General features: G+C 45.7%; 2 protein-coding genes across 2 annotated transcripts; both read right to left on the minus strand.

Moving 5' to 3' along the window:
- Positions 1–364: 364 nt before the first annotated feature.
- On the minus strand, positions 365–1,306 carry LOC113142356 (histone H2B 1/2-like). The gene has a single exon (XM_026327361.1). The coding sequence runs from the start codon at positions 1,298–1,300 to the stop codon at positions 926–928; it is 375 nt and encodes a 124-aa protein (XP_026183146.1). The 5' UTR covers positions 1,301–1,306; the 3' UTR covers positions 365–925.
- A 15,930-nt stretch (positions 1,307–17,236) lies between these two features.
- Positions 17,237–18,955, minus strand: LOC113142087 (potassium voltage-gated channel subfamily A member 1). The gene has a single exon (XM_026326867.1). It carries the CDS (start codon positions 18,941–18,943, stop codon positions 17,237–17,239), a length of 1,707 nt encoding a protein of 568 aa, XP_026182652.1. The 5' UTR covers positions 18,944–18,955.
- Between the last annotated feature and the right edge of the window lie 6,761 nt (positions 18,956–25,716).

The raw sequence follows: 25,716 nt of genomic DNA on the forward strand, positions 1-25,716 counted from the left end.
TTAGCACATTAACTTGATGTTAATGACACCTTTCAATATTTAATATTTAAAAAGATCACTTTTTATTTATCAGAGGACAGGTCTTCATAACTCCACAGACGTGTCTTAGTTTAGATAATACATTATTAATACATTACAGGGCTCCAGCTGATCCCTGTGACCCTGGTTAAGGAATAAAGTGGGAGTAGATAGTGGGTGGATGGATAATACAATATCCACAGACAGATATAAGATTTGCATTTGTACAGTCGAACAAGGAGAAACAGAAGTAGAGCTGTACATACATATTAGCAGTATTTCTTGTATAGAAGAATATGAAATATATTAACATATACATGCTAAATATACAACATTAACACAGGGATAGACAGACAGATACTTTATTCATCAGTGAATAAGCTGTAATGACAAACATGAGTGAGATGGAGTTATCAGCTGCAAAGGGGTGAGTTTCTGTACCAACAGACAGACTATGGGACTGTGTACAGAGTCCATGTCTGAATATGTGGTTGCACTAGACACCAGGACCAAGTCCTAGTGCTACAAAATGTTCTTTCCTGTACCTGCAATAAAACTGAGTGAAGACGGTATGAATGAAGTCCTGTGTCTTTCACTGTGGCAGCAGAACTGGATGAGTCTGTTGGAGAATGAGCTCTGCTGCCCCTCTACAGTCTGATGAAGTGAGGACAGTCCATGAAGACCAGTTTGTCCAATGTCCTTTTGTCTCTCAATGGCTCAAATGTCTCCATGTCACTGCTGATAATGTGACCAGCCTATTAATCTGACTGATGCCTTTTTTTTTTTTTTTTTTTAAACTCTAGCTGCCCCCCCCCACAAACAACAGATATTAAGGAAAGTTTGCTTCAGCAGAAACAGTGGGTGGCTCTTAAAAGAGCCTTTGGGTGGATGCTGAAACAGGAGGAGTTTACTTGGAGCTGGTATACTTGGTCACGGCCTTGGTGCCCTCGGACACGGCGTGTTTAGCCAGCTCGCCGGGCAGCAGCAGGCGGACGGCGGTCTGGATCTCCCTGGACGTGATGGTGGAGCGCTTGTTGTAGTGCGCCAGGCGGGAAGCCTCCCCGGCGATCCTCTCGAAGATGTCGCTGACGAAAGAGTTCATGATGCTCATGGCCTTGGAGGAGATCCCGGTGTCGGGGTGGACCTGCTTCAGCACCTTGTACACGTAGATGGCATAGCTCTCCTTCCTGGTCTTTCTCTTCTTCTTGCCGGTCTTAGTGGCCGTCTTGGTCACGGCTTTCTTGGAGCCCTTCTTGGGAGCGGACTTGGCTGGTTCAGGCATCGTTTGTCTCAGACGAATGTGAGAACAAACCGCTGAGCCTGCTCCTCTTCAATCCCCCGTATGCTAATAAAGCTGCGCTGTCGCGCTTCACCCATTGGCTGCTTGTCGGAGCGTCACGCGGAAGTGTCGCGACATATGGACGCGTGTACTTTAGTGCTGCAGATTAAAACAAATATTTCTTTTATGGATAAACTATAGTATACTACTATCTGAGGCTGCAACGATTATATTATTGTTTTGGCTATTGAAAAAAACGTGTTTGCTTTGCTGTTTAATCTTTATTTACACAAGCTTGAAATTATTAATGTCTTTTAACTGGCACACACTTTGTTCATTTAGAAAATGACAGATTTTGTCTAAATAACATGTAAATTTTAAGAAGTTATTATAAATTCTAAACAGAACTTGGAAGACACTTTTTCTTTTCAAATAAAATATTTTGGACCAGTGTTTGAGTTCTCTCCTTGTTGCTGTAGAGCTGACTGGTCCGACTTACACTGTTAGTTAATGGCACCATCAAGTGGCAGAATAATAAAAAACAAATTCCTCGTTTGTCACAAGCAAACAGCCACAGTTGAGTTTGTTTCAGTTTATTTCATAACTCTTCTGCATATGTTATGAACATTTTAACAAACAGGATTGTTTTCGTTAAAGACACAACATAACATTAACTGGATGAGGTTTAACATGTAATACACTTAAACCACTTATACACAAAGAACATCAGAAACTTTTGGCTTATTCAGACCATTTTGGCAGCAGTTGTTTTGGGGAACGGAGTCAGCAAAACATGGACGGAGGCAGCTCCACGGATGATTCACACCCACAGGCAGCAAAGTCCACAGATGCCACACAGAAAGGAAACTGCCTTCACTACTGTTGGCAGGACACAACATCCCTGGGAGGGTATGGATGTATTCAATCAAAACCATGCACTAAAAACATTGCAGGTACAAACAGCCGCTTTTCAAGAAATACTGAAAAGTGTCAAAAATGCTGCAAAATGTGTATTTCTCAGAGACAAATGTGTGGACAATGAGCCTCAGTTTGTGCCTCTAAAGGGTTTTCATTGTTGTTGCTGCTGATTTTAGCAAAAGAAAACTTCAGTTTCTAAGTAATTTCTGACCTGAGGGTACAAAACTGTATTCCTGCAGCTGTTCATTCAAACACTGTTTAACCCTCACTGGAAGCTTCACATTACTCAACACTCTTGTTCTGTGTCGCTTCAGAAACTATTTTTGCTTCATGCAGGATGAAAAATGAAAACATGCACATTATGGCCAAAACGTCATCAACATACTTCAGTGTCATTTGATCTGTGGATGGTTTTTGTAGTTTGAGTTATGATGGTTAGTAACAGATATGCATGTGCAACTGAGATGCATCCTGTAAACAATTAAAAACGAATCTTTGGAGAACAATAGGCTCCAGCAGATCCCCGTGACCCTGGTTAAGGATTGAGTGGGTATAGATAATGGATGGTTGGATCTTTGGAGAACAGGAGAACAGTTTCACCTGTTAGTGAGGAAACAAAGGCACAAACTGAAACACATGTCCCACGGTTGCATTTAACTAAAGACAGTCTGTATGATGAGCCTAAAAAATGAAGATGTGTGTGTGTGTGTGTGTGTGTGTGTGTGTGTGTGTGTGTGTGTGTGTGTGTGTGTGTGTGTGTGTGTGTGTGTGTGTGTGTGTGAGACATGGAGAGCTAATGCAGGATAAGGCTGGACATGTCCGGTATACACAGTTCAGGGGTAGCAGCTTCACGGTTACATGTAACACAGGATAGAAACAGTAAAACAGGAATTACTGTAAATTCTCAAATAGTAAGTTTTGCCTATAACAGATTATTATATCCAGTGATTCCTACTTCTATATATTATATCTACTAACTAAAGTTAATGTCCATCCAGGAACAAAGCTCATCCAGACCAGTTAGCTGGGTTGTCCTTATGTTTTTCTGAAATGTTTTCTTTTCTCAACATCAGCTCGAGCAGATACCAGGGCACAAAGATCATGAGCTGACAAGGCACAAATCTCTGATTAATTTCATGTTGTTAAGCTACTGCTAATCGAGTCCCGGTCTATCTCCAGAGTTGACACAAACTTTATGGCTCTTTGAACCAAATTTCATCACAATCTGTCTGATAGTTGTTGAGATGTTCACTCAAAACCAGAATCATGATGGCACTGGAAGAACAGTCAGAGGACCACCAAAGTCCCTGTGGGGGAAACATGTCTGTCTGTAAAACACATGGTACCAATCCCTCCAGTAGCTTGTGAGATTTTTCAGTCTGGACCTGGTTGTTATATCAGACGGTTCCATCTTTCAGCTCTTATTTGAGAATTCACAGTATTTTATCTCCCATTCTGCTGAACTCATTCATTTTTCTCACTTGCACACGTATGTTTTCTTCTCATTTATAGTTATTGGATTGATATGTAGGAGGAAGTACAAAATAACAACAGGCCACGCAAAGGTAGAGAATACTAAATACTTCAAATTCAATCCCCTGAACATACAGTAGAAAGCAAAACATTGCTCCCAAAAAGCCCAACAGCGAAGATGAGCTGCTGACAGGGATTCTGGTGCACTGTTGTCTGAGATAGGCTATGGCTTTAGCTCTGGGCAGAGCAGGATGGGATGTAACTGAGGAAAACTGAACTTTGACAAATCTCTTAGCAACAACCAAATTACCTCTGTCCTTTAAATGTTCTGATCATTTTTTCCCTCGTCTGCCTTATTGTCTTAGAAAAATAGAAATCAGGAAAACATCGTTACAAAAATAAACCAAAAAGTTCATCCAAAGTCTACATCCACATGACAACTTCACAGAGATATCAACTGATATTGCACAGCGAGGGATTTCTTCCAAAACGAAGCATATCACTGACACAATTTGTAGAAAAGAGAACACGTTAGGATGGTAAAATGATCAAAAGTTGCATGTTCTGATTAGGTCTGTTTGTTGTTTTTTTCCCAGAGACACAAAGCAGCACAATCCCAGGCCCTCCGACATCAGGCAGATATGTCCTCTTGAGTCCTGCTCCAAAGTCAAACAGTAAAAAGAGCAAAAGAAAAGCAGAAGTACCACTGGTGAATTCTGGTTGAAGGCACAGAGTTCCAAAAAAGGGTCGTGGATGCTGATTTTTGAAGTGCAGTGTTTTCGTGAGGGGATCCAACTCGCCTGATGGTTGGAGGGCAGGGCCTTAACTTCTCTGTGGAGACAGAAATCACATGGTGTTAGTGTTTCAGAGGCCAAAGCACAGAGTGGAAAGTAAATAAATAGTAAATTATTTTCTCCTTTTACTCCATGATAATTGAGAAGGAAATATTTTATGAGGTTGTCACAACTACAAGTACAAAATCATCAGAGCTAACATTTAGCCCTGTGTTTGGTCTGTAACCCTGAGAGCTGCTGCAGGAAATACAGAAAAATGATCACATTTAATTCTATAATGTCTAGTCAATGCTGTTTGTTGACTGATTGTCCAATCTGTCAGGCTCAGTCCAAAATATTTGGCAGAACTGACAAAAACTGAAGCTGAGAGATGTAATTAGAAAACTCCCATGTAATTAAAGAGGCAGATTCAATCTAAGAAATATATGTGACAGCTTAAAAAACAGCGTGATATCTTAGTAATACGCAGTCACCCTGAGAGTGGGCGGTGGACGGCTCAGGGTCTACATGTGCCGATCCACCCCCACCTTTTTCAGCATCTTCCTCGAAGTTAATCCTCACTGCAGTGGCAGATGGTGCTGGGAGCAGTCACTGCTGTGCCCTCAACAGCTCTTGTAGTTATGAACGATTGCATGGTCTTAGGCATTAAGTTGGATCATTGTAATCCACCACAACATATGCAGAGCGCAAATCCAACAGGCAGGAGAACTCTCCTTCTTCACTGCCCCCTCACTAAATGCTCTCCAAGGAGGCCATGAGGTGCTAACATGGTCTCCAGCCTTCAATATCCTGCAACAGCCTTCACTGGCCTCCACCAGCCTTCAACATCCTCCAACAGCCTTCACCGGCCTCCACCAGCCTTCAACATCCTCCAACAGCCTTCACCGGCCTCCACCAGCCTTCAACATCCCCCACCAGCCTTCACTGGCCTCCACCAGCCTTCAACATCCTCCAACAGCCTTCACCGGCCTCCACCAGCCTTCACCGGCCTCCACCAGCCTTCAACATCCTCCAACAGCCTTCACCGGCCTCCACCAGCCTTCCATATCCTGCAACAGCCTTCACTGGCCTCCACCAGCCTTCAACATCCTCCAACAGCCTTCACCGGCCTCCACCAGCCTTCACCGGCCTCCACCAGCCTTCACTGGCCTCCAACAGCCTACAACATCCTCCACCAGCCTTCACCGGCCTCCACCAGCCTTCAACATCCTCCAACAGCCTTCACCGGCCTCCACCAGCCTTCCATATCCTGCAACAACCTTCACTGGCCTCCACCAGCCTTCAACATCCTCCAACAGCCTTCACCGGCCTCCACCAGCCTTCACCGGCCTCCACCAGCCTTCACTGGCCTCCAACAGCCTACAACATCCTCCACCAGCCTTCACCGGCCTCCACCAGCCTTCAACATCCTCCAACAGCCTTCACCGGCCTCCACCAGCCTTCACCGGCCTCCACCAGCCTTCAACATCCTCCAACAGCCTTCACCGGCCTCCACCAGCCTTCCATATCCTGCAACAGCCTTCACTGGCCTCCACCAGCCTTCAACATCCTCCAACAGCCTTCACCGGCCTCCACCAGCCTTCACTGGCCTCCAACAGCCTACAACATCCTCCACCAGCCTTCACCGGCCTCCACCAGCCTTCAACAGCCTTCACCAGCACAACAGCCTTTGCTAAATGAACACATCAGGTGCTGTGAGCTGTCAGTCGTTCCTAACTACCTGATCATGGCCTTATGTGAGACCACATAAACTATGCATGTTTTTATTAAAGGTTCAAATACAACATTAAGCAGAGATTTTGAAGGAAGACTTGAATTCGTCTTGTTAATCCAAAATTCAAACCCCATAGTCAAGATGTCGGCAGCGTGAACTAGAGGTCAGGACACACCAGGATTTAAATTGTGACATTTTGCAGCATAACAAGAAAACTGGTTCTGTCAGAGCATCTGGTCAAGGAGGAGAATCCAAAAACATGATGCCATCATGGACTTTTAACTGTGTTGGAATGAGCTGCAAACCTACTGTCCTGTTGCCTCTTTAACTGATTCCTGCATTAAATAAAATGGTGCATGAAATGTCAGGGAGAGCAAACACAACAACAGCCCTGCAAACAGCCCCCAAGCATGTGGCCCCCACTTAGTGACACCCCTGCATTCAGTTTGAACACCTTCATTTGAACAGCTGTAAAGTGGCCAAATAAGCCAAAACACCCACATGTAATGTTGTGTAATATTTATGAGGCATGGATGCACAGTGTTCTGCTTTTCTGCAGGTCAACAGTAACTGTGCAGCTGAACAACCTGAACTTATGCAATACAATATTATAGGGAACCATAAAAGAATATTTAAATTTCTTCAGGCTGGTCTCTAAATTGCTTCTATGATTTTTTATTATACATCCTTCAGTCTGAGTGGTTAGCACTGTTGCCTCACAGCAAGAAGGTCGTGGGTTCGCATCCCGGCCTTTCTGTGTGGAGTTTGCATGTTCTCCCTGTGCTTGCGTGGGTTTACTCCGGGTACTCCGGTTTCCTCCCACAGTCCAAAAACATGCATGTTAGGTTGATTGGTGACTCTAAAATTGCCCGTAGGAGTGAGTGTGAGTGTGTGAGGTTGTCTGTCTTTGTGTGTCTATATGTGGCCCTGCGACAGACTGGTGACCTGTCTAGGGTGTACCCCTGCCTTCCACCCGAGAGAGAGCTGGGATAGGCTCCAGCGGATCCCCGTGACCCTGAACAGGAAAAGCGGGTATAGAAGATGGATGGATGGACATCCTTCAGCTGTGTTATAATAAAAAACAAACATATCCATCCCATCTGATTAACATCCACAAGGTGGAGCTGCAGCATTTCTCTCAATGTTCCTCCTGTTGGAGCTTGTTATTTTTAGGAGCCTGCTCCTCTTCGTTTTGTTGTTGTTTGTCCTGTTAAATAGTTTTTGAGCGTCACATCACTGACACTCTGCACACACGACTGACACTCGGCCGCTGCACATGTATATTTACATGAACAGGAAATTTAACAAATGACATTTGTGGCATTTGGACTCTTGGCCTGGATTACCTTAAGCATGAATGTGTTGTGTGTTTGACTATGCAAAGCAGATTAGGATGCAGAGACTCTGCATGTCTGTATGTTGAGCTGCATGTGTGACGTTGCACAGTGGGAATATATGAAAAATTAGATCTGATGCTCTAACCTGCAGGGTGGCCTTTATCAGCTCACATTTATTCTATTTTATTGTAGTTTTTTATTTATTTTTTATTTATAGGGAGGAGGGATTGTGACCATTATTAATGGAGTTTGAGTTTAGTCTAGTAATTTATCCCCAAAACACAAAAATAGAAATGTGATGTTCTGATCTTTAACAATACAATGAATAAATCTGCAGCTTCAGTACAAAATGTCAGCTGTGAATTTAAAACAGAGCTCTGAAATACTGAAACACACAGTAATGATGTTACAGGTTTGGCTGTTGGATCAGTTTCCCCACAAAGACCCTCCCTGACCTCAGGCTGAGAAGTTGCCCGGTGGATCACGTAGCTCTCGGCTGCAAATCCAGCATCAGTCAATAAGAGCGGCAGCCTGCAGGACTTATCCTGAGCCAAAGTGTTTCTCTAACCATTACACAAACACAACCACAGTTTTAAAGGGTCTGCAAAGTCTGAGGCCTCAGAGCTAAAACACAAATCCACACCAACACACACATCTCGCATCTCACACACATAAACTGACTGTATCCAAATCTGTTTTCACACCCAACCTACATAATCCAGGGACGGCCTGGCTGCTTCTTGCATGGACAGGAATTATGGGAAATCTGACAGTGACAGGCACTCATGAAGGGGCCTGCAGCTGTCACATGTTGGTGCAGCCCTAAAATAGACAGCAGTGATGAGAAAGGTGCATCGGTTTTTCACCCGAAGATGCTTCAGACTGGATTTCTGTCTGAGAATTTAGATTTCAGTGGCAAAGAAACCAAACTCTTCCACAAGAAAGTCCAAAACAAGAGTACACAAGAGTACAACACTACACTTCAAAACAACGGTCTCCACTGAAACCACAAATGTCCTATATACTCACTGGTGCATGTCAGGATGCAGGTTTAAGAAAAGAGTTATTGAAAATCACGGGTGGGCATCAAATGGTCAACATGAACTTTCATTTGGTTTGTAAAACACAGTCTTGGTGGCAGATACATGAGCAGAACTCTCTTCATGAGCGCTCCACTTCTTCCCTGGTTTTTTAGCCGTCTTGGATGAATGAAAGAACATTCGGTGCTGCTCGGCGTCGACACAGCCCACGACTTCACGCCCTCGTCCTCGCTGAGAAGGAAGTGTGATGGAGATGAGCTGCAGAGATGACTGTCGGCTGCAGAGATGCTCCACGGAGTCACAGAGGAGATCTGAACTGATCTTAGCCAACACGCTGCTGAAGCCTCGTATGAAGGTGCAGATTCTGCAGAGCTCTGCAGAGTTACATCACCATGATGACCAATGACTCTCAGGAACCGTAGCACAGAAACACTGTCACACACAGGAAGTTAGCAGACCTCAATGTTAGTTAATACAGAAGATCATATTTAAGCTCACACCTTGTGCTGGATGTGCAGCTGTCAGGCATCAAGTCCTCCAGACTATTTTACAGGTGGTTCGTCCATAAACCGATATGAACAAATAAACTGTTAACATGATAAAAACCATAATCTGTGACAGAGTTTTGGTAAATGTTTGGTTGGTTCTGGGGAAAGTCGTGGTTTTTAAAACAGAAAACACACTGAGCTGGTGATCGAAGGCTACTTCTGCACAGGAAACCTGCTGGATTTTCACATTAAAGGTCTCCTACTAACTGAAGTGAGGACTCTGACCTGTACGACACTTTTCCTCACATTACAGTTGACCTGCTGTTTCTGTTCTAGTGTGTTTATTCATTATGCAGTTTTTTTAGTGTTAGTTGGAAATGATGTTTGACCCACATTAATGATTCTTTACTTGCATCTGTCTTTTTGTTCGCATAATGTGTGAAAGTATGTGGGATTTAAAAACCAAAACCAATAAAAAAGACTCCGCCATGTCCCCGTCCAGCCCTGACACACATCTGTGACCAGCCGTTTAGCTGAGGCCTCACAGGAAGCTGTTCCATTAACGTGGCCGACCAATAAAATTCAATCAAGCACGGCCTGCTGTGATTGGCCGGTGGGAGCATGTGACCTTGCCTCCTGTGTGACACCAACAGCAGCTCCGCTCTGATTACTACAACACACAGTCACATATTGTCTATTTATATTTTGGGTTAACGCAGTGAATTTCATTACTGAGTAATTAAATCTGTGTGTTGATGCGTGGCTGATGTGCACATGGAGCCAAACGTGCTGCTGTCGGCTAAACGCATGAAAATACACAGACTTATATGACGCAGCTGCGCCACCTCGTCTGTGGATAATCAAACAGGATTTTCCATCTTTAAGCCTCTAAAAATAGCTCCCAAATTCAGGGAGGGGGCTCCATCACTGTCCATCCTGTCAGCCAAGCACAGGGTCACATACCCAGGTCTGAGTGTTGTACATCTCACAATATATTTAAAAGATAAACTACGTTACATATTATTAGACATTATATTAGTATTAGTCTTTTGTTAAAAAATAATGTGCACAAATTGTTAAATGTTCAGTTTTTTTTAAATGTCACCTAATAAAAATGTGCTTATTTATAAAGATGCTGATTAGAATGAGAATGGTCCTAATGCAGTATTATTATACAGTATAATATACAGTATTATTATACTGTATATTATACTGTATATATCATTACAGTTTAATGTTTATGTTGTATAGTTGCAGGAGGTGAAGCTTTGGCCTATTGTACTTTACTAATGTTTGGGAAGTTGAATCATTTTTACTAACTGAGCCTATATGAACATGTTTTTATAGTAAGTTGTAATACACAGATTACACAGATTACACAGCTGTAATACATGTGGGCTGTCTGCAGTAAAATAAGCCACATTTTAAAGCTAATGTGCTGCCTCAGAGTCTGTAACGTGAGTGAACCAGTAAAGACATAACAGCGTATCACCAACAACGGTGCCAAAGCACAAGTTGTTGGACTCACAACCATTTTACAGCCCAGCAGCCATCTACTCCTTCTACTCCATGTACTGTATTATTTTTACTTCACTGCTGCAAAAATCTTTTTTACCTTTAATCAGATTTTTATTGCTCATGAATTAATGTTTCAGCAGCGTTTTACTGGACACTTGGACCTGCAGTTTATTTTTATACAGAACTGCAGCAAATTGCTCGTAATAGTCTCAGTTAATCAATCTGATTTGTACTCAAAGTACAAGTACTTCAAATGTCTGAGTACAGCATTAGAGTACATGTTAGTTGTACTGCACCATGAGCTAAAAGGTTAATACAGGAAGAGAAAACCAGAGTCTGATGATTTTGGAATCTTATGTAACGCAGATGTTTCCAGTACAAACAAGCTACGTCCTAATGCTCCAGGTCAGATGTGTGATTGGCTGCAAGCAGCAGCACCCTGAGGTGCCATCATCATCATCATCATCATCATCATCATGTCCAGCAGCAGCATTGGTGCTGCAGCATCTCATGGTGACGCCTCTTTCTTTTGCTTCTTTCCTGCTTCTCTCCTGATCCCAGAATAGAAAAACATTAAGGGAGATTTTTTTAACTCAGGGTTTCCCTGTCTGGTGTCACCTTTTTGACAGCTGAGCATTTAGGTGAGTACAGATTTATATAGTTACTATTTTCATATTAAACAGCAGCTGAGCACATCCTGCAGGAAAAACTGGGTCTAATATCTTCAAAGTGAGAAAACTGCTGTGCTGATGTTAACAAATGTCCTTAACTTAAAAGCAAAGGTTCATTAAAGATCATATCAGTCTGTCTTTTGAAGCTTGTGCACAATGCAGGACTGTGCAGAGGCGGAAAACACTAAAAGTACTAAGACACTTCAGTTTGTCCATCATATGTTACTTCAGAGGAAATATTGTATTTTATCTGTCGGCTTCACAGATTAAGATTATCCATTAAAGAGTTAATCAAATGTGATGCACTTAGAGCTTAAACTGTTAAAGGCTGCAGGGTCAGGATGTGGTCTTATCAAACAGAACAGAGATTCAGCAGAAACTGCTTCTTAAACTGGAGGCAATTAAAAACTGGGCACTTTGAGTCCAAGAGGGTTAAATGAGGATTTAGTGTTTGGTTCTGTCTTGATGTGATGACGTTAGGCAGAAAATACGAGGCAGGTGTTTTAATGTGTGACTTTTTAATTTAATGATTAAATTTAAAGATTAAGTTTACAGTTTATCCTGTTTTCAAATAAGGAATCTGTTCGTTTGCATTTCACCCCTGTAGTGTAGAGTCAGTGTGTCACTGAAATGGAGGTGATGTTACACCTCCAAAGGAAACAGCAGGAAGTCCAGGATGGAGGTGGCAGCGCAGGGTGGGACCACAGGGCAGGGAGCGGGGTTAATTAGCATCCTCAGCACAGTTCACACACATTCGATTCATTCAGGCCTTCACAATGCTTCCCCTTTTAAAGAGAACCTCTCTCCTCCCAGGCTCAACAATTAGGTTACATAAGCTCATCTGAGTCTTGCATTTCCATGTCACAGAGCTCGAGCCAGCTGAGCAGCTCGGCTGAAAACCCTTCATTACCACACACCAATGAGGCAATCACTTTCTATTTACTCTCGTCCTCACACGCGGCTGCCGGTACAGCCCAGGTTTAAAATAACCTACATGAGGATGTAGTGAGCTACACGCTGCCACGTTCATCTGAGGAGAAACTGAAAACCACCATGGACATAAGGAAACAACCACACACAGAGTGAAGGTCATCACATCTAGATTGGAAGCTAATTACAAAACCTCCCTTTCACCTGCTCCTCCCAAACCACATTTACATGTGCAGCAGTAACATTGGAACCTGTTTACAGTTCAGGGCTGACCAGGAGTCACAGCAGATGAGATGACTGCTCCTCTGCCTACGACCAAACCTCCATACACGAGATTGGTGCTTATGCAACTGGAGGCTTAAATCCCGTGGAGGGAGCAGTGATGGACAGAGGAGCTGAAATGTGAAGACAGATTCCTACGCTCAGAGATCAACGTTTTTACTGCAGCTCTTTTCCAAGCTCAGTGCTGCTCATTTACAATCAGCCAGTGATTAGTGTGATTGAGAAACACCGTGACTAACGTCACCAAAGCCCCCGTGCTGTAACTGCTCCTCTTTCCTCCAGCAGCTCTTTGTTTTCACTGTGGTATCTGAGTCTTTGCTGAAGCTCCACAGTGACTCAGCTGTGACTGGGGCCTACAGAGACACACCTGGAGGTTTAGGACTACACAGCAACGCTGGGTTCGCCTGTGGCTCTCTGCTGTTTTTTATTCAAACAAATGTTGCTTATTTTATTTTTATTCTTATTTTAAAAAGTGCAAATGCATGTTCTAAAGATCATTAGCAGTGTGAACATTAAACACTGTTTTGTCCTGCACGTTTAAATCAGCTGTGCTGGGCTGAATAACAGACACGCTCATTATTCAAACTGCAGCCTCCAGGTTGACTGACAGGGGTTCCTAATAAACCGACTCTGTCTGACACAGGGGTTCCTAATAAACTGACCATAGGGTTCTTATGTATCCACATCATTACAAAACTGCGGGGCAGCCCTGTGGTGGATTCAGGTCAGTCCCTCTAAATGAAGGCCTGTGTCAGTCTGGTAAAAACCTCCCTGACCAACAGCCTCGTGTCTCCTCGGTCCTCAGAGCAGGAATAAAAACTCCGGGACGTCCTTCCATGGATCGAGGATCGATCTGGGATGTGCTCATGGTTTTCCAGGACGAGCTCCGTCACATCTTTGCTCTCTCGCTGCTTTTCAGTTTATTAGATCAACAGTGGAGGCTGCAGCTGAGGACCGACCCCGTGTACACATGCATATAAAAAATAAATATAAATGTGTGTGTGTTATGTAACTTCCTCGTTTCATTGTCTCGCCTGCTTCCAGCGTCTTCCCAGCCTGTGCCGAGTGGATCAGGGGTCATAGGAGTCAGCAGGAGGCCAGGACAGTAAACACCCTCAGTGTGTTCAGAAAACCCTTCATGTGCAGCCACAGATTTACTTCTGCCAGTCATGTTCTAATCACAGCTGACTGGTAAAACTGCAGTCTGTTAGTCGTCGTGCTCTGCTGTCACACGAAGCTTCAGACTGGACTAAAGGCATTCAGGAGGAAAATGGAAGCACGTAATGCGACACACGTAAAAACTGCACATCTTGTACGTGTTTATACGAGCGGCGACGGCCGCATTGGCCTGAGATTCCACAGCAGCTCAGATTAGTCAGGGATCCATTTCTGGCATCTCCTCGCTCTCAGTGAAATGAGATGTCAGTCACTGTGACTGGGTATTTCTGTCAGCATGCAAACTTTTTTAATCTTTTCCAACTTTCAAGTTCAGGCTGAAAATCTGCACCAGCACGAGGCATTCAAGGTCACAAAGACACTTAGACACCAAAGCTCAAAGAAAAACCTCAGGTGGAAACACCAACAAGAACAAAGTGAAGAATCACATGAACTGAAGGAAACTAACATGTTGTGGTATCAGTGTTAAACTGATTTGAACCTGGAGACTTGTCGTCTGAAAACAGCCACATTTTTCCCACATATTCCCACTATAGTGTTTTCATTTTGAGATGAAACTGCTTCCACTTGATTCTAAATGCCAACATGAAAATGTCAAACTGTTCCTTTAGCCACCAATACAACAACTAGATCCAACCCTAAACCTCAGAACACCCCGGGGAGCGTTACAGGCTCTCTGTGATGAATTAAAGGAGAACATTAATGTCAGATTTCTCCGGTCGTTTCCCTCCTTGGCAGCATCGGTCGAGCTGCGGCCGTCGGCCGCCAGCAGCAGACGGCTTCCCCTAATTGGGATCTGCAGGACGGCCGCCAGTTCACCAGATTACAAGGCAGCCGCGGCTCTGCCAGAATTTCTGAGTATTGGACGGCGTCCCAGTGCTCGTAGATAGTCCTGTTATATCTGGCTAATTGATGCGTCCAGCAGATAGTGGGGGCAGTAGAGCAGTTTAGTCTGACAAAACCAAGCACAGAGGGAATAGATGGAGATGTAACAGTGACACTACGGCCATAAGTTTATAGACACCCAAATATTACAGCCTTTACAATAGTGATCACCTCTGCACCAATAACATTTTCCTTTGCTGGAACTAAAAGGAACAACAGACCTGATCAAAAGTCTGTTAATGTATGTGTGCAGGTCTGTCCACATACTTTTGGCCATGCAGAGATTCAATACCGTGGCTGTTCTGGAGCTTTTAATCAAATCACCTGAACATGAGGTTCATCTGGGGCTTTACCTTTATTTTTATTGTTTTACTAAAGACCAGTGTCTGCTCCTGTTCTTTCGTGTCATATTTGTGTGAACATTTGATTTTGTTGATTCTCTGTTAACATCCTCACACTTTAGTATCAAGATTCATAAAATGCAAAAAAGAGGAAATGTGTTTGCAGAGATTAGAGGCAGCTCACTGTGAGTCTGGTCTAAACTACGATGCAGGCTCTAATTACGGAGTGAAGTCAGATGAGAGTAACAAAAGATCCAGGCTAACATGTACGTTGGCTCTTGGTCGGCTGCGTCCAGATGTTGCCCTGCAGGCGGTGTGGAGGTGAGGCCACGTGGGTCTGCGGCTCCGTGCTCGCCGACACAAGCTGAGCACAACAGAGCTGATGCTGAATGATTGTTTTCTTGGTGTAAAACGCTCCTGTTGTCATGGTTATGAAGTCCACATCGTGGAGCAGGTGGAAAAAAGGCCAGTGCACACAAACGTTATGTAATCTAACCAGATTCAGGCAGCGAGGGGACCTGGACACTCACGAAAATCTACAGAGCTGAAACAATTCAAGTCAGGAGGGCAAGCTCGAGGATAACGGGGCAGCAAAATCCAGCCAAGATGATCTAACTGGAAAATATACCTCCTTCAGAAAAAGGCTGAACTTCTGTCAGAGTGAATGACTCCAGTTTCACGTTTCTTTCTCATCTCTTTTATCCCAACAACAGATAAATATCCACATTACATTGTCCAGGTACTGGACTCAGTCTGCAACATCTGCATGAAACAGGTCAAACAAAAACTCTGGTTCAGTCTTTCAACTCGTCTCCAGGTGTCACTTTGTGCACAAGCTCCAAAATAATGTCCCCAAAATCAAACCTGTTCCTGTTCTTCCTGAACCAAGACTACAGGTGCACAGACACAGATGGAGCTTTGGTTTTGCCTCAGCTGTTGTTTTTGGCAGAATAAAGAGAAAATTACACCTGAAGTCTAGAAAAACACTGTAGAGACACACGTGTTCATTCTGGCACTAAAACTGAGCTTTCTGCTTTGGTCAGGAGAAGAAACACCTGAAGTGGAGACACCAAAGACAAAGTGTCCCATGGGGGGGCGCTCTGGGCCCATCAAGGCTCTTTGGAAGCTCCAGCTGCTGACGAGCCTGTAGACTCATCTGCAGTTTTTAGCCAAAATTATGAAAATCAATTCTGCAAAGTTTCCTCTCACTGTTCATTTTACTATATTTTCACTGAGAAGCTTTAATACATGCGTCTTTATTGGCTGTGTGACGGCACTGAAGCCCTTTATCACCTGCTTTGAAAGTCCAAACCAGTCAAACACAAACTCAGTGTTCATGCTTCCTAACAGACTCCTCTGCTGCCACAGCCTCTTCACTCAGACTGGTTTTACCGTAAAATGTCAATGTACGACCTCAACCTGCAAAGTAACGTCAGCTGTCAGGTGAACACAGCAGAGGGAAGAACGTTCAAAGGTACAAAGCAGCAAAATATATGAGAATATTGCTTCAAAATAAAATAGTACCAAGTGTTTACTTTGACACAATGACTGAATATTGTCCCTCATGTTGCTCCGTATCTGCACACGAGGAGCTGCAGATCTATGAAATAACCACATAGGTCGCTCACAGGCACTAACCTGGTTCAGGTCTCTGCTCTGTCCTCTTCTCTTGGCTGTCACTCCCTCGTTCACACAGTGAGTCCTTCAAAAAGCATCGCCCATGTTGTTTGGGTTGAAGTGGCCATGAGGCAGGCTGCTGTCCCTGTGACTGGACCGGCTCTTCCTTAGAAAAGAGAAAGTGTTTCACTCCTGTGACAGAACCTGAGAGGAGGAGAACAGGTGTCTGCGTCTCAAAAATATAGTTTCTCCAGATCTACACTAAGACCATAATCCAACTGATATAGAGAAGGTCTGTGGGAAATATTTACATGTTTGCTGCAACTGTTCAGTGTAAACAAAACTGCAGGGAAGGTATGAAAAATAAGATTTGGCTTTTTCTGTTGTTGTGCTGCTGAATGTGGACTGAGTCTGTTTGCTCCTGTTGTCAAGTAATTATTCCAGGTCCTGATCACCTACAGAGCATCAACGTCCTGTGCGTCCTGGTCCATCCAAGGGTGAATGGTCTGCAGGTGCTGCTGCTTTATTAAAGGGCCGCTGCTTTATGCGTAACTCCTCCGTTTTTTCACAAAGGGACGTGCTCAACAGATGGGGGGGGATTAAAATGTGCTTTTTATAGATCAGCCCCCGCCGCACTTCAAACTTTTCAGGATTGCAAAGTGTTGATGCTCCGGCTGCTGTGTGCAAAGTCCCGTTAATGGGGGTTTATTCTACACAGCTGCGGGCTTTTAATGGAAAAAGTGAGGCCTGCAGGACTACAGGTCCGTCTCCCGTGTGTCCAGGCAGAAAGCGTAAAGGGATCGCTTGAAGTCCATGCTGCTGTTCGCTTTGATGTTCGCCTTCTCCACCGAAGCGCCCGCGTCGTTGTTCTCCACGTCCTGCGACTTGTTGGAGGATTTGCTGCCTTTGCGTTTCAGCTCGGGACTCGCCCTGCCGCTGTTCGGCTCGTCCTTCAGGGAGGACTGGTCCTGGTCCGTCTCCCGGTGGTAGAAGTAGTTGAAGTTGGACACGATGACCGGCACCGGCAGCGCGATGGTTAACACACCGGCGATGGCGCACAGAGAACCCACGATCTTCCCTCCGACCGTCACCGGCCTCATGTCGCCGTAGCCCACGGTGGTCATGGTCACCACCGCCCACCAGAACGCGTCCGGGATGCTGGAGAAGTGCGACTCCGGCTCGTCCGCCTCCGCGAAGTACACGGCGCTGGAGAAGAGGATGACCCCGATGAAGAGGAAGAAGATGAGAAGGCCGAGCTCCCGCATGCTGGCTTTCAGAGTCTGCCCCAGGATCTGGAGCCCCTTGGAGTGCCTGGAGAGCTTGAAGATCCTGAAGACCCGGACCAGGCGGATGACCCTCAGGATGGCCAGAGACATGGCCTGCTGCCCGTTCTGGTGCTCCTGGCCCTGCTGCTCCGCCAGCTCCGTGCCCACGGTGATGAAGTAAGGCATGATGGACATGATGTCGATGATGTTCATGATGGTTTTGGAGAACTCGGACTTGCTGGGACACGCGAAGAAGCGCACCAGCAGCTCGAAGGTGAACCAGATCACACAGGTGGTCTCGATGATGAAGAAGGGGTCGGTGAAGGTGAGGGACGGCCGGGGCGCGGTGCTGTTGTCCAGGCGGCTGGTGACCGGCAGCTCCCTCTCGTCCCTGAACTCCGGCAGCGTCTCCAGGCAGAAGGTGATGATGGATATGGTGATGACGATCACAGACACGATGGCGATGCCCCGGGCCGGACTGGAGCTCTCCGGGTACTCAAATATGAGCCAGACCTGCTTCTGGAACTCATTCTGCGGAAGCGGCTTTTCCTCCTCTTTTATAAACCCCTCGTCCTCACGGAACCTCTCCATCGCCTCCTCCCCGAGCTGGTAAAACCGAATCTCATCCGCGAACACGTCAATGGACACATTGACAGGTCTCCGGATCTTACCCCCTGACTGATAGAAATACAAAATCCCGTCAAAACTCGGTCTGTTGCGGTCGAAGAAGTACTCGTTCCGAAGCGGGTCAAAATATTTTATCCTCTTAGCAGGGTCTCCGAGCAAAGTATCCGGGAACTGGTTCAGGGTCCCCAGGTGGGTCTCGTACCTCAGCCCGGCTATGTTGATGAGCACCCTCTCGTTGCTCTCGGTGTCCATGTCCATGTCCAGCATGTCCTCATCGAACAGATGGGGACTGTGGTCCGCGCGTAAAAGCGCATCCATGGCGTTCTCGCTGCAGCTGAAAGTGTTGTTCATGTCGTTGAATTTCCAGGAGCTGTGCTGCTGCTGCTGCTGCTGCTGCCGAGGACTCCCCCGGGTGTTCAGCTCCTTACTGTAGTCCTCTCCAAGTCCGCTTTGAACGAAGCCAGACTGAGGCACATCCAGCGCGTTCCGGCAGCTCTCCTCGGCATTGCTGCCTCCACCACCGCTCCCTTTAGCGCCGCCGTTCTCAAAACTCACCAAGGCTATCTCCATTCCGCAGCCATCCACGGTCACTGTGCGGGGAATGAAACAGACTCGTCGAGCTGCAACGCAAACATCCTGTCCGATATGTGCAGGGAATAAAAAGTTAAAAAATAATGCAGCGGGTGGAGATGGAGCCGCGCTGCTCCTCCAGCCGCAGCTCGTCTTCACATCAATGATTAGGTGTGGTTGTTGTGGTTGTTGTGGTTGTTGCTAAGGCTTCGCTGGTCTGGATGAAGTAAATGTTCGGGGCGCAGCAGGAGAGGACGCAGTGCCGGTGGTTCCTGACGCCAAACGCGCTGCGCAGACCGCGGAGCTGCCTCTGAAAATGTCCGAGGATGTGAGCCGAGCTGTCATCCCAGGCTCCCTCTCTCTCTCTCTCTCTCTCCGGGGGCGGGGAGACGCGCTCCTCTTATTCTCTGGGTTTGTGGCCAAACTGAGCCAGGAAGAGCTGCTGATTTTTATTTTGGTTATTTCACTATAAGCAAAGAAAGACTTCAATTACGGCGCGTCCAAAGGGTCTAAGCTGATGAGGGAATCTCAGATACTTTTCTATCAGTCCAATTATCTGCATCTACACTTTGATTTAAGCTCCTGTGACTGACAGATGTTTTGGTTCCTGTGTTATCCCTTAAACTATTTATTGTTTTAGTGTTTAATCAATTTACCACAAATTTGGACACAAATATTTAGTGTTCACTGTTAAACTGACTGTAACGTGCAGTATTTTAATGCTGGTACCAGCTCAGACTTAAAAACTGCTGAGTGGTTATTTCACCTCCTTCTTACGTAACGTCGGCCCCGTTGCGCTTTGTGTTTTTTGGTCGCTGCATTCACACAAAGGCCTGTTTTTCACATGATGACATCCACTTTCATTTCACTTCTTTTTGTTGCTTTTGTGTCCCAGTCGTCTTCTGGTCTGCGGTTGAAGGGTTGGGCCCCGGGGCCACACTCTGCTCTCACCCGGACGTTTCCTCGTCCTGCAGGCTTCAGGGAAATGGACGAGGCCTTTTCTTTACAGCTGCACACACAGAAAGTCACTTGTCCTGTGCTGTGGCAGATCCTCTCAACATGTAACCTGCTAATATCTTGATCACAGCTTATTGCTCCTAACACAGATTACAAAGCAGCACAATCCAGTCAGGAGTCACTAAAGTGTCAGCCATGTTGTCATCAACCACTGTGCTGAAAACTGCATGGGAGTCATGAGTTTGCTGGTCATTTGGGTGAACTGCCCCTTTAGCTGAAGAGCCTCCTGAGTGTTGCTTTGTACAAGAAGAGAAGGTGACCTATTTAAAAGGTTAGTTTCTTAGCCCCATGGCTGGATTAGCAAACAAAGCATGAGCACTATATTTATCCTTTTCCTTATCTAATGCCCCTGCCTCATCATGATAAGAACTATGTGCATCTCCCCGCCCCTGGATTAGTGCACTGTCCTCAGACGCTGCAGCCATGAATAATAACTCGCCAGCATCCATCTCACTGTGCAACTGCCCACTGGCATCGCTGTGATTTCACGCATGGATCCAGCCATTAGGATGTTTATACAAAAAAACCTTTATTCTATTTGTCATGCGGACGACGGCGGCTTTAGAAACGTGAAATCGTAGATTCCTGATGTGACGTTTCAGGAGGAGGAGACGAGAACAGTAAACGAGGACATGAGAAAAGAGCTCAGAGACTGGGACATAATTTGTCATATGTGTATGTGTGTGTGTGTGTGTGTGTGTGTGTGTATCACATATTCATTCATGTGTTTTTATTCAGTGTGAGGTGAGAGGCCACAAAACACTGGTCTAAATGAAATCATGGTAAAGGACACACAGCAGTCCAGGACTACATCCTGTAAATACTTCACATACTTCATCTGTGACACAATAACAATAAAATATACACTGCATTATTACAGAGCTGAAACAGTAAAACACACATTAACATCACAGATAATGGGAGTTAAATATTTACCAAAGCAGCTACAAATATTAAAGGAAGTGACTTTACTTCCACAATTTAGAGACGAAGAGCTCCAGTGCCTGAGGTGTCGTCAGCGTAGTGTGTGAAGAAGAAGCAGCCAGGCCACAGAGCTTTTCTATCTTTCAGTCCGAAGTAAAGAAGTAGTGTTTTACAGGCAGCAGTGAGCACAGCTGCGTGTTACCGTGTTAGGACTAAGCACCTGGATGAGTAAGACGAGCATTTTGTTAAATGATTATCAGTTTACATGTAATAAATCTTAGGTCTAACTAGTAACTACTGGCGTAATGGTGAACGTACTGGGATGGAAGTAGAAAACAAAACACACAGACCTCAGGGTTGAACTGCAGTTCAGTACTTGAGTGTGTGTGTGTGTGTGTGTGTGTGTGTGTGGGAGACGGTGCTGAGCTGAGACCCACTCTGTGGTACTTGAGGCCTTGTTTCCCGTTACAGAGGGAAACGGTAACCATAACAACAGGTAACCGCTAACAACCAGTATCCCTAATGACTGCAGCTCGAAAATTAGCTGTCTAATTACAGAGGCAGAGCTCAGAGCTGCTGCTGCTGCTGATGATGATAACAACAGGCTGTTCGAGACTGTTTTCCAAGCTGGACAACAACAGCTCAGCTCCGTCAGCCTGAAGGTCGGAGCGCAGAGGCAGCAGTGATGACAGAGAGAAATCAGCGTGTCTGAAATTTGTTGGTGCTTGCTGTGTTTTCCCAGTATTCCTCTGGTCAGACAGGATCATCTCCTGCTAGTCCTGTTTCTTTTGTTTGGTCAGGTTGACTTTTCACTCTGAGCTTTATGGTGGTAGATCAGCAGTTTAGATTAGCAGGGAATTTAGAGCTAATTCTTTTCATTCAGCTGCTTCATGGACAGAAGAAAATATTTCACCACTGGGGAAGTTCTGATCCTCCATATTGAAGTCAGTGATGTGTGTAGATGTTGTTTACACCTTTCCTTTCCTTCTTCTATTACGGAGCTACAGTTTCTAAATGTTATCATAACCAACAGGGACGATGTGCAAAATGTCCACGTGAACACTTTCATTTGATTTTTGTTGTTACTCACCCACCACAGTGTGGACCCTCAGGATAGTTTCCTCCTCATCAAATGACTGCAAAGACAGTTTTTCATTATTTTTAATCCAGCACTGTCACATCCATGTTTCCTGGTTTGCAGTCTTCTTCTGTCTTTGATGGTGCGTTGCTGTGTGTACTGGCCCATTAGCACCACCTGTAAGTGAGTGAAGCAGTGTGACACCTGAACACGGAGCTTCTGCTGCTCAGAATCTCCACTTCGTGTAACATTTGAAGAAATCAATTTGACTCTTTGGAACAGACGAGTTTGGTGCTTTATGTGCTAATTAAAGAGTGAGGTTAGAGGCTGCTGGTACCTTGGAATAGAGTCATGCTAAGCTGACTGGCTGCTGGTGGTCACTTCATGCTCGGGTATATCTCTCATAAGGAGATCGATCTGAACACGTTCTTTGTCCGATGGCCCTGTCGGCCACATGGCAGAGGAGCAGAGATGTTCCTGGACGTGTTGTTGCCAGTGGGTGTTGGTACAGTAGCAGTGAAAAGTCAGAATTGGTGCATGTGAGGAGACGTGCGGAGCTGCGAGGCCGACAGTAGGCCTGAGTCACACTCCGAACACCTGAGGCAACTTCACCAACCTCCCATCATCTGATCCGTGTGTCTGCACGTTCCACACTGTGTGTCCTCCTCACTGTTTGCCCCTGCATGCACTCGACCGTGTGGAAATTTGTGTGGTTGTTTTCGGGCTCAGGGCGGCTGCATGGAGAGAGTGGTGTGAAGGGGAGAGGGAGAGACGCAGCGATGAGTTTAAGAAGTCTTGACAGCGGATGCCTGCATAATAACACACTGAGAGGACATGTGCAAGCAGGAAAATCAAGGACACCACGTCATGCGTGCCAGTCATTTAAAGTAACAGTTCTCGCAGCTTAAAACTTGCACACAGATTATGTGCAGAAAAGGCTGCGGATGCTGCTAAATGGATTTATAAGTCAGGCTGTGAAATTCAGCCGAGGAGGGATTGAAAACACGACGTATTTTGATGTATTTTGATGAGGCTGGAGCAGCGTTGCTAGGGAGAGGACCTTTTTTTAATGTATGATTGGTGAGATTTGTGCAACTGAACAGATGCTGATGTGTAGGAGGAGGCCGAGTTCTGCTTCAGCGCAAACAAGCACAGCATTTATACAATCTGATGTTTCTGCTTGTTAAAAGTCACATTCAGAGCTGAAATCTAAAGCCAATTCAGCTCCTGGTTGTGCAAAATGATCCACACACATTTTCATGAAACAGTGATTCCTAGTTTGTCACACAGGAAGTGTCTCGGGTGGTCATCCTGCAGAGAAGCTCTCTGAGCGTGCTCACATTCGGCCTTGTCGAATTGGCCCCAGTGTGAGGAGCTTGTGGGTCGTTTACTTCTTCTCTTCTGAAAACTGATATTTTCTGCTGGAGTTTGAGGCTCCTGGGGACCCAGACCTCGTATCATGTTGCTCCATGTTGTGTTGGGTCATGGCAGCCCGTTTCATGTCATGCTGTGCAGCCTCCTGTTGTGTCAGCTCATACTGCCTCGTGTCGTCTTGTGTCGTCTTACATCAGCTTGTGTTGTCTCATGTCATGTCATCACATCGTGTCTCTCTTGTTTGTGGCGTCTTACTTGTGTTCTCTACTCACCAGAAAATGCTCTTACTTGTGTTTTGTACAAATTTCATTTCAGAATGAACATGAAGTGTGAACACACAAACACAAAGCGGAGGGTTTACTGCAGCAAGAGAGAAACGTGAGGTGAACAGGCCCTTTAAGGTTAAAGCTTTAGGTTTGTGTTAGAATAAAAGTGAGGACATGTCAGTGAGGTCCTCACAAGTGTAGAAGTACATGAGTACTTGTGTATACATGTGTGTGCACTGAATAAGCAGTGAACTGGAAAATAACAGCGACTGGAGGAAGTGTGGGCCAATCATCGGCCTCCACTGGTCACGAATCACACCTCCAGCTTTCCAGCTTCGACAAGGGTGCCCCCCCCCCTCGCTCCCCTGGTGCACACACAGAGGCCTGGGTAGGGCTTTCCCTCCTCCATCCTACCCACCCCAGTGTGTCTGCAGAGGCCCTCAGGAGCCCAGATCCCCAGATCCAAACAGCAAATCTCTGCTTGTTCCCAGCAGCCTACAGAGGATATTAACAACACACACAGTCGGAGCTACAGCAGAGAGAGAGAAGAGATTACAGCCCTGGAGGAACAATAACAACACAAAACACACACGTCTGTGATGAGGGAGGTGCAGGAGGGTAAAACCAGCATCCAGTGATGCAGTGTGTGTGTGTGTAGTGTGTGTGTGTGCAGTGTGTGCAGTGTGTGTGTGTAGTGTGTGTAGTGTGTGTGTGTGCAGTGTGTGCAGTGTGTGTGCAGTGTGTGTGCAGTGTGTGCAGTGTGTGTGCAGTGTGTGTGCAGAGTGTGCACAGTGTGTGCAGTGTGTGTGCAGTGTGTGTGCAGTGTGTGCAGTGTGTGCAGTGTGTGTGCAGTGTGTGCAGTGTGTGTGCAGTGTGTGTGCAGAGTGTGCAGAGGGATGTCGGTCAGTGTGATGGGGGAGGAGAGGTGGACTGGGTGGAGGGGTTTTAATTGACAGCTGTCCAAATCCTCAGACAGCAGACAGACTCTCTCTCTCTCTCTCTCTCTCTCTCACACTCTCTGTGGGAGTGTATGTCGCACGTCCTCTGTCAGATGAGGAATTAAGAGTCAAGAGCTTTAGGAAACAGGAAGTAGAAAGTCTTCAGCTCGCTCACACAAACAGCCTGTATTCAACAGACTGTACATACTGGAGATAGACATATGCCCAGGTGTAGGTTTATTAGGAACCTCTGTGTCGGGCCCGGTCGGTTTATTAGGAACCCCTGTGTCGGGCCCGGTCGGTTTATTAGGAACCCCTGTGTCGGGCCCGGTCGGTTTATTAGGAACCCCTGTGTCGGGCCCGGTCGGTTTATTAGGAACCCCTGTGTCGGGACCGGTTGGTTTATTAGGAACCCCTGTGTCAGACTGATCAGTCTAATCCAACAGTCCTGCAGTGAACCCTCTTGCACGAAGATGATCATGTTCAGTTTGTGTTCAGGCTGTTTCCGAGCTGTTGATCGTGCATGTTGGAGGCTGCAGGTTTTTGGGCTGTGTAGCTTCAAACGTGACTTCACACACACACGGTTCCTCTGACTCTGAACCTCAACAAACATGCTGCTGCAAACTTTAATTAAAGATATGAGCGGGAAGCTGCAGCGCCTGTGTCGACTGAACCAGATGCATTCAGAGCCCACAGAGAGCTGCAGCACACACACACATTACAAACACACACACACTCATTCATGTAAACACACACCCCAGGAGAAAACCAGGAAAAGGAAGGACAGATTTTTTCAGCATGACGGAGCATCGTCCTGCACACTGAACACACACACATTAAACAGAGACACACACAGGTTTGCCCATGCTTGTCATGGTGCCAGCAGCCTGCAGTCTGCGTTCAGAGGTCATTATATAATTTCTGAGCCCTTTTCACATCAGACAGCATCTGTGAATCATCACTTCACTTCAAACCGCCATGTTGACTCTGCTGTGTGTAGCTAACTATCCATTTGACATGCTGCTGAGTCCAGTGCTGCAAAAATCAGTAAGAAGTAGATTTTGGTCTGAAATATAGTGATGAAGTAGCACAAAGTGGAAATACTCCAGTAAAGTACTAACACTGAGTTTTTATGAGTAGTAAAGTGAAGCGAGCTGCTGCTCGGCCTGTGTGCCC

The sequence above is a fragment of the Mastacembelus armatus genome, chromosome 23, assembly GCF_900324485.2.
Source record: "Mastacembelus armatus chromosome 23, fMasArm1.2, whole genome shotgun sequence".
Lineage (NCBI taxonomy): Eukaryota > Metazoa > Chordata > Actinopteri > Synbranchiformes > Mastacembelidae > Mastacembelus > Mastacembelus armatus.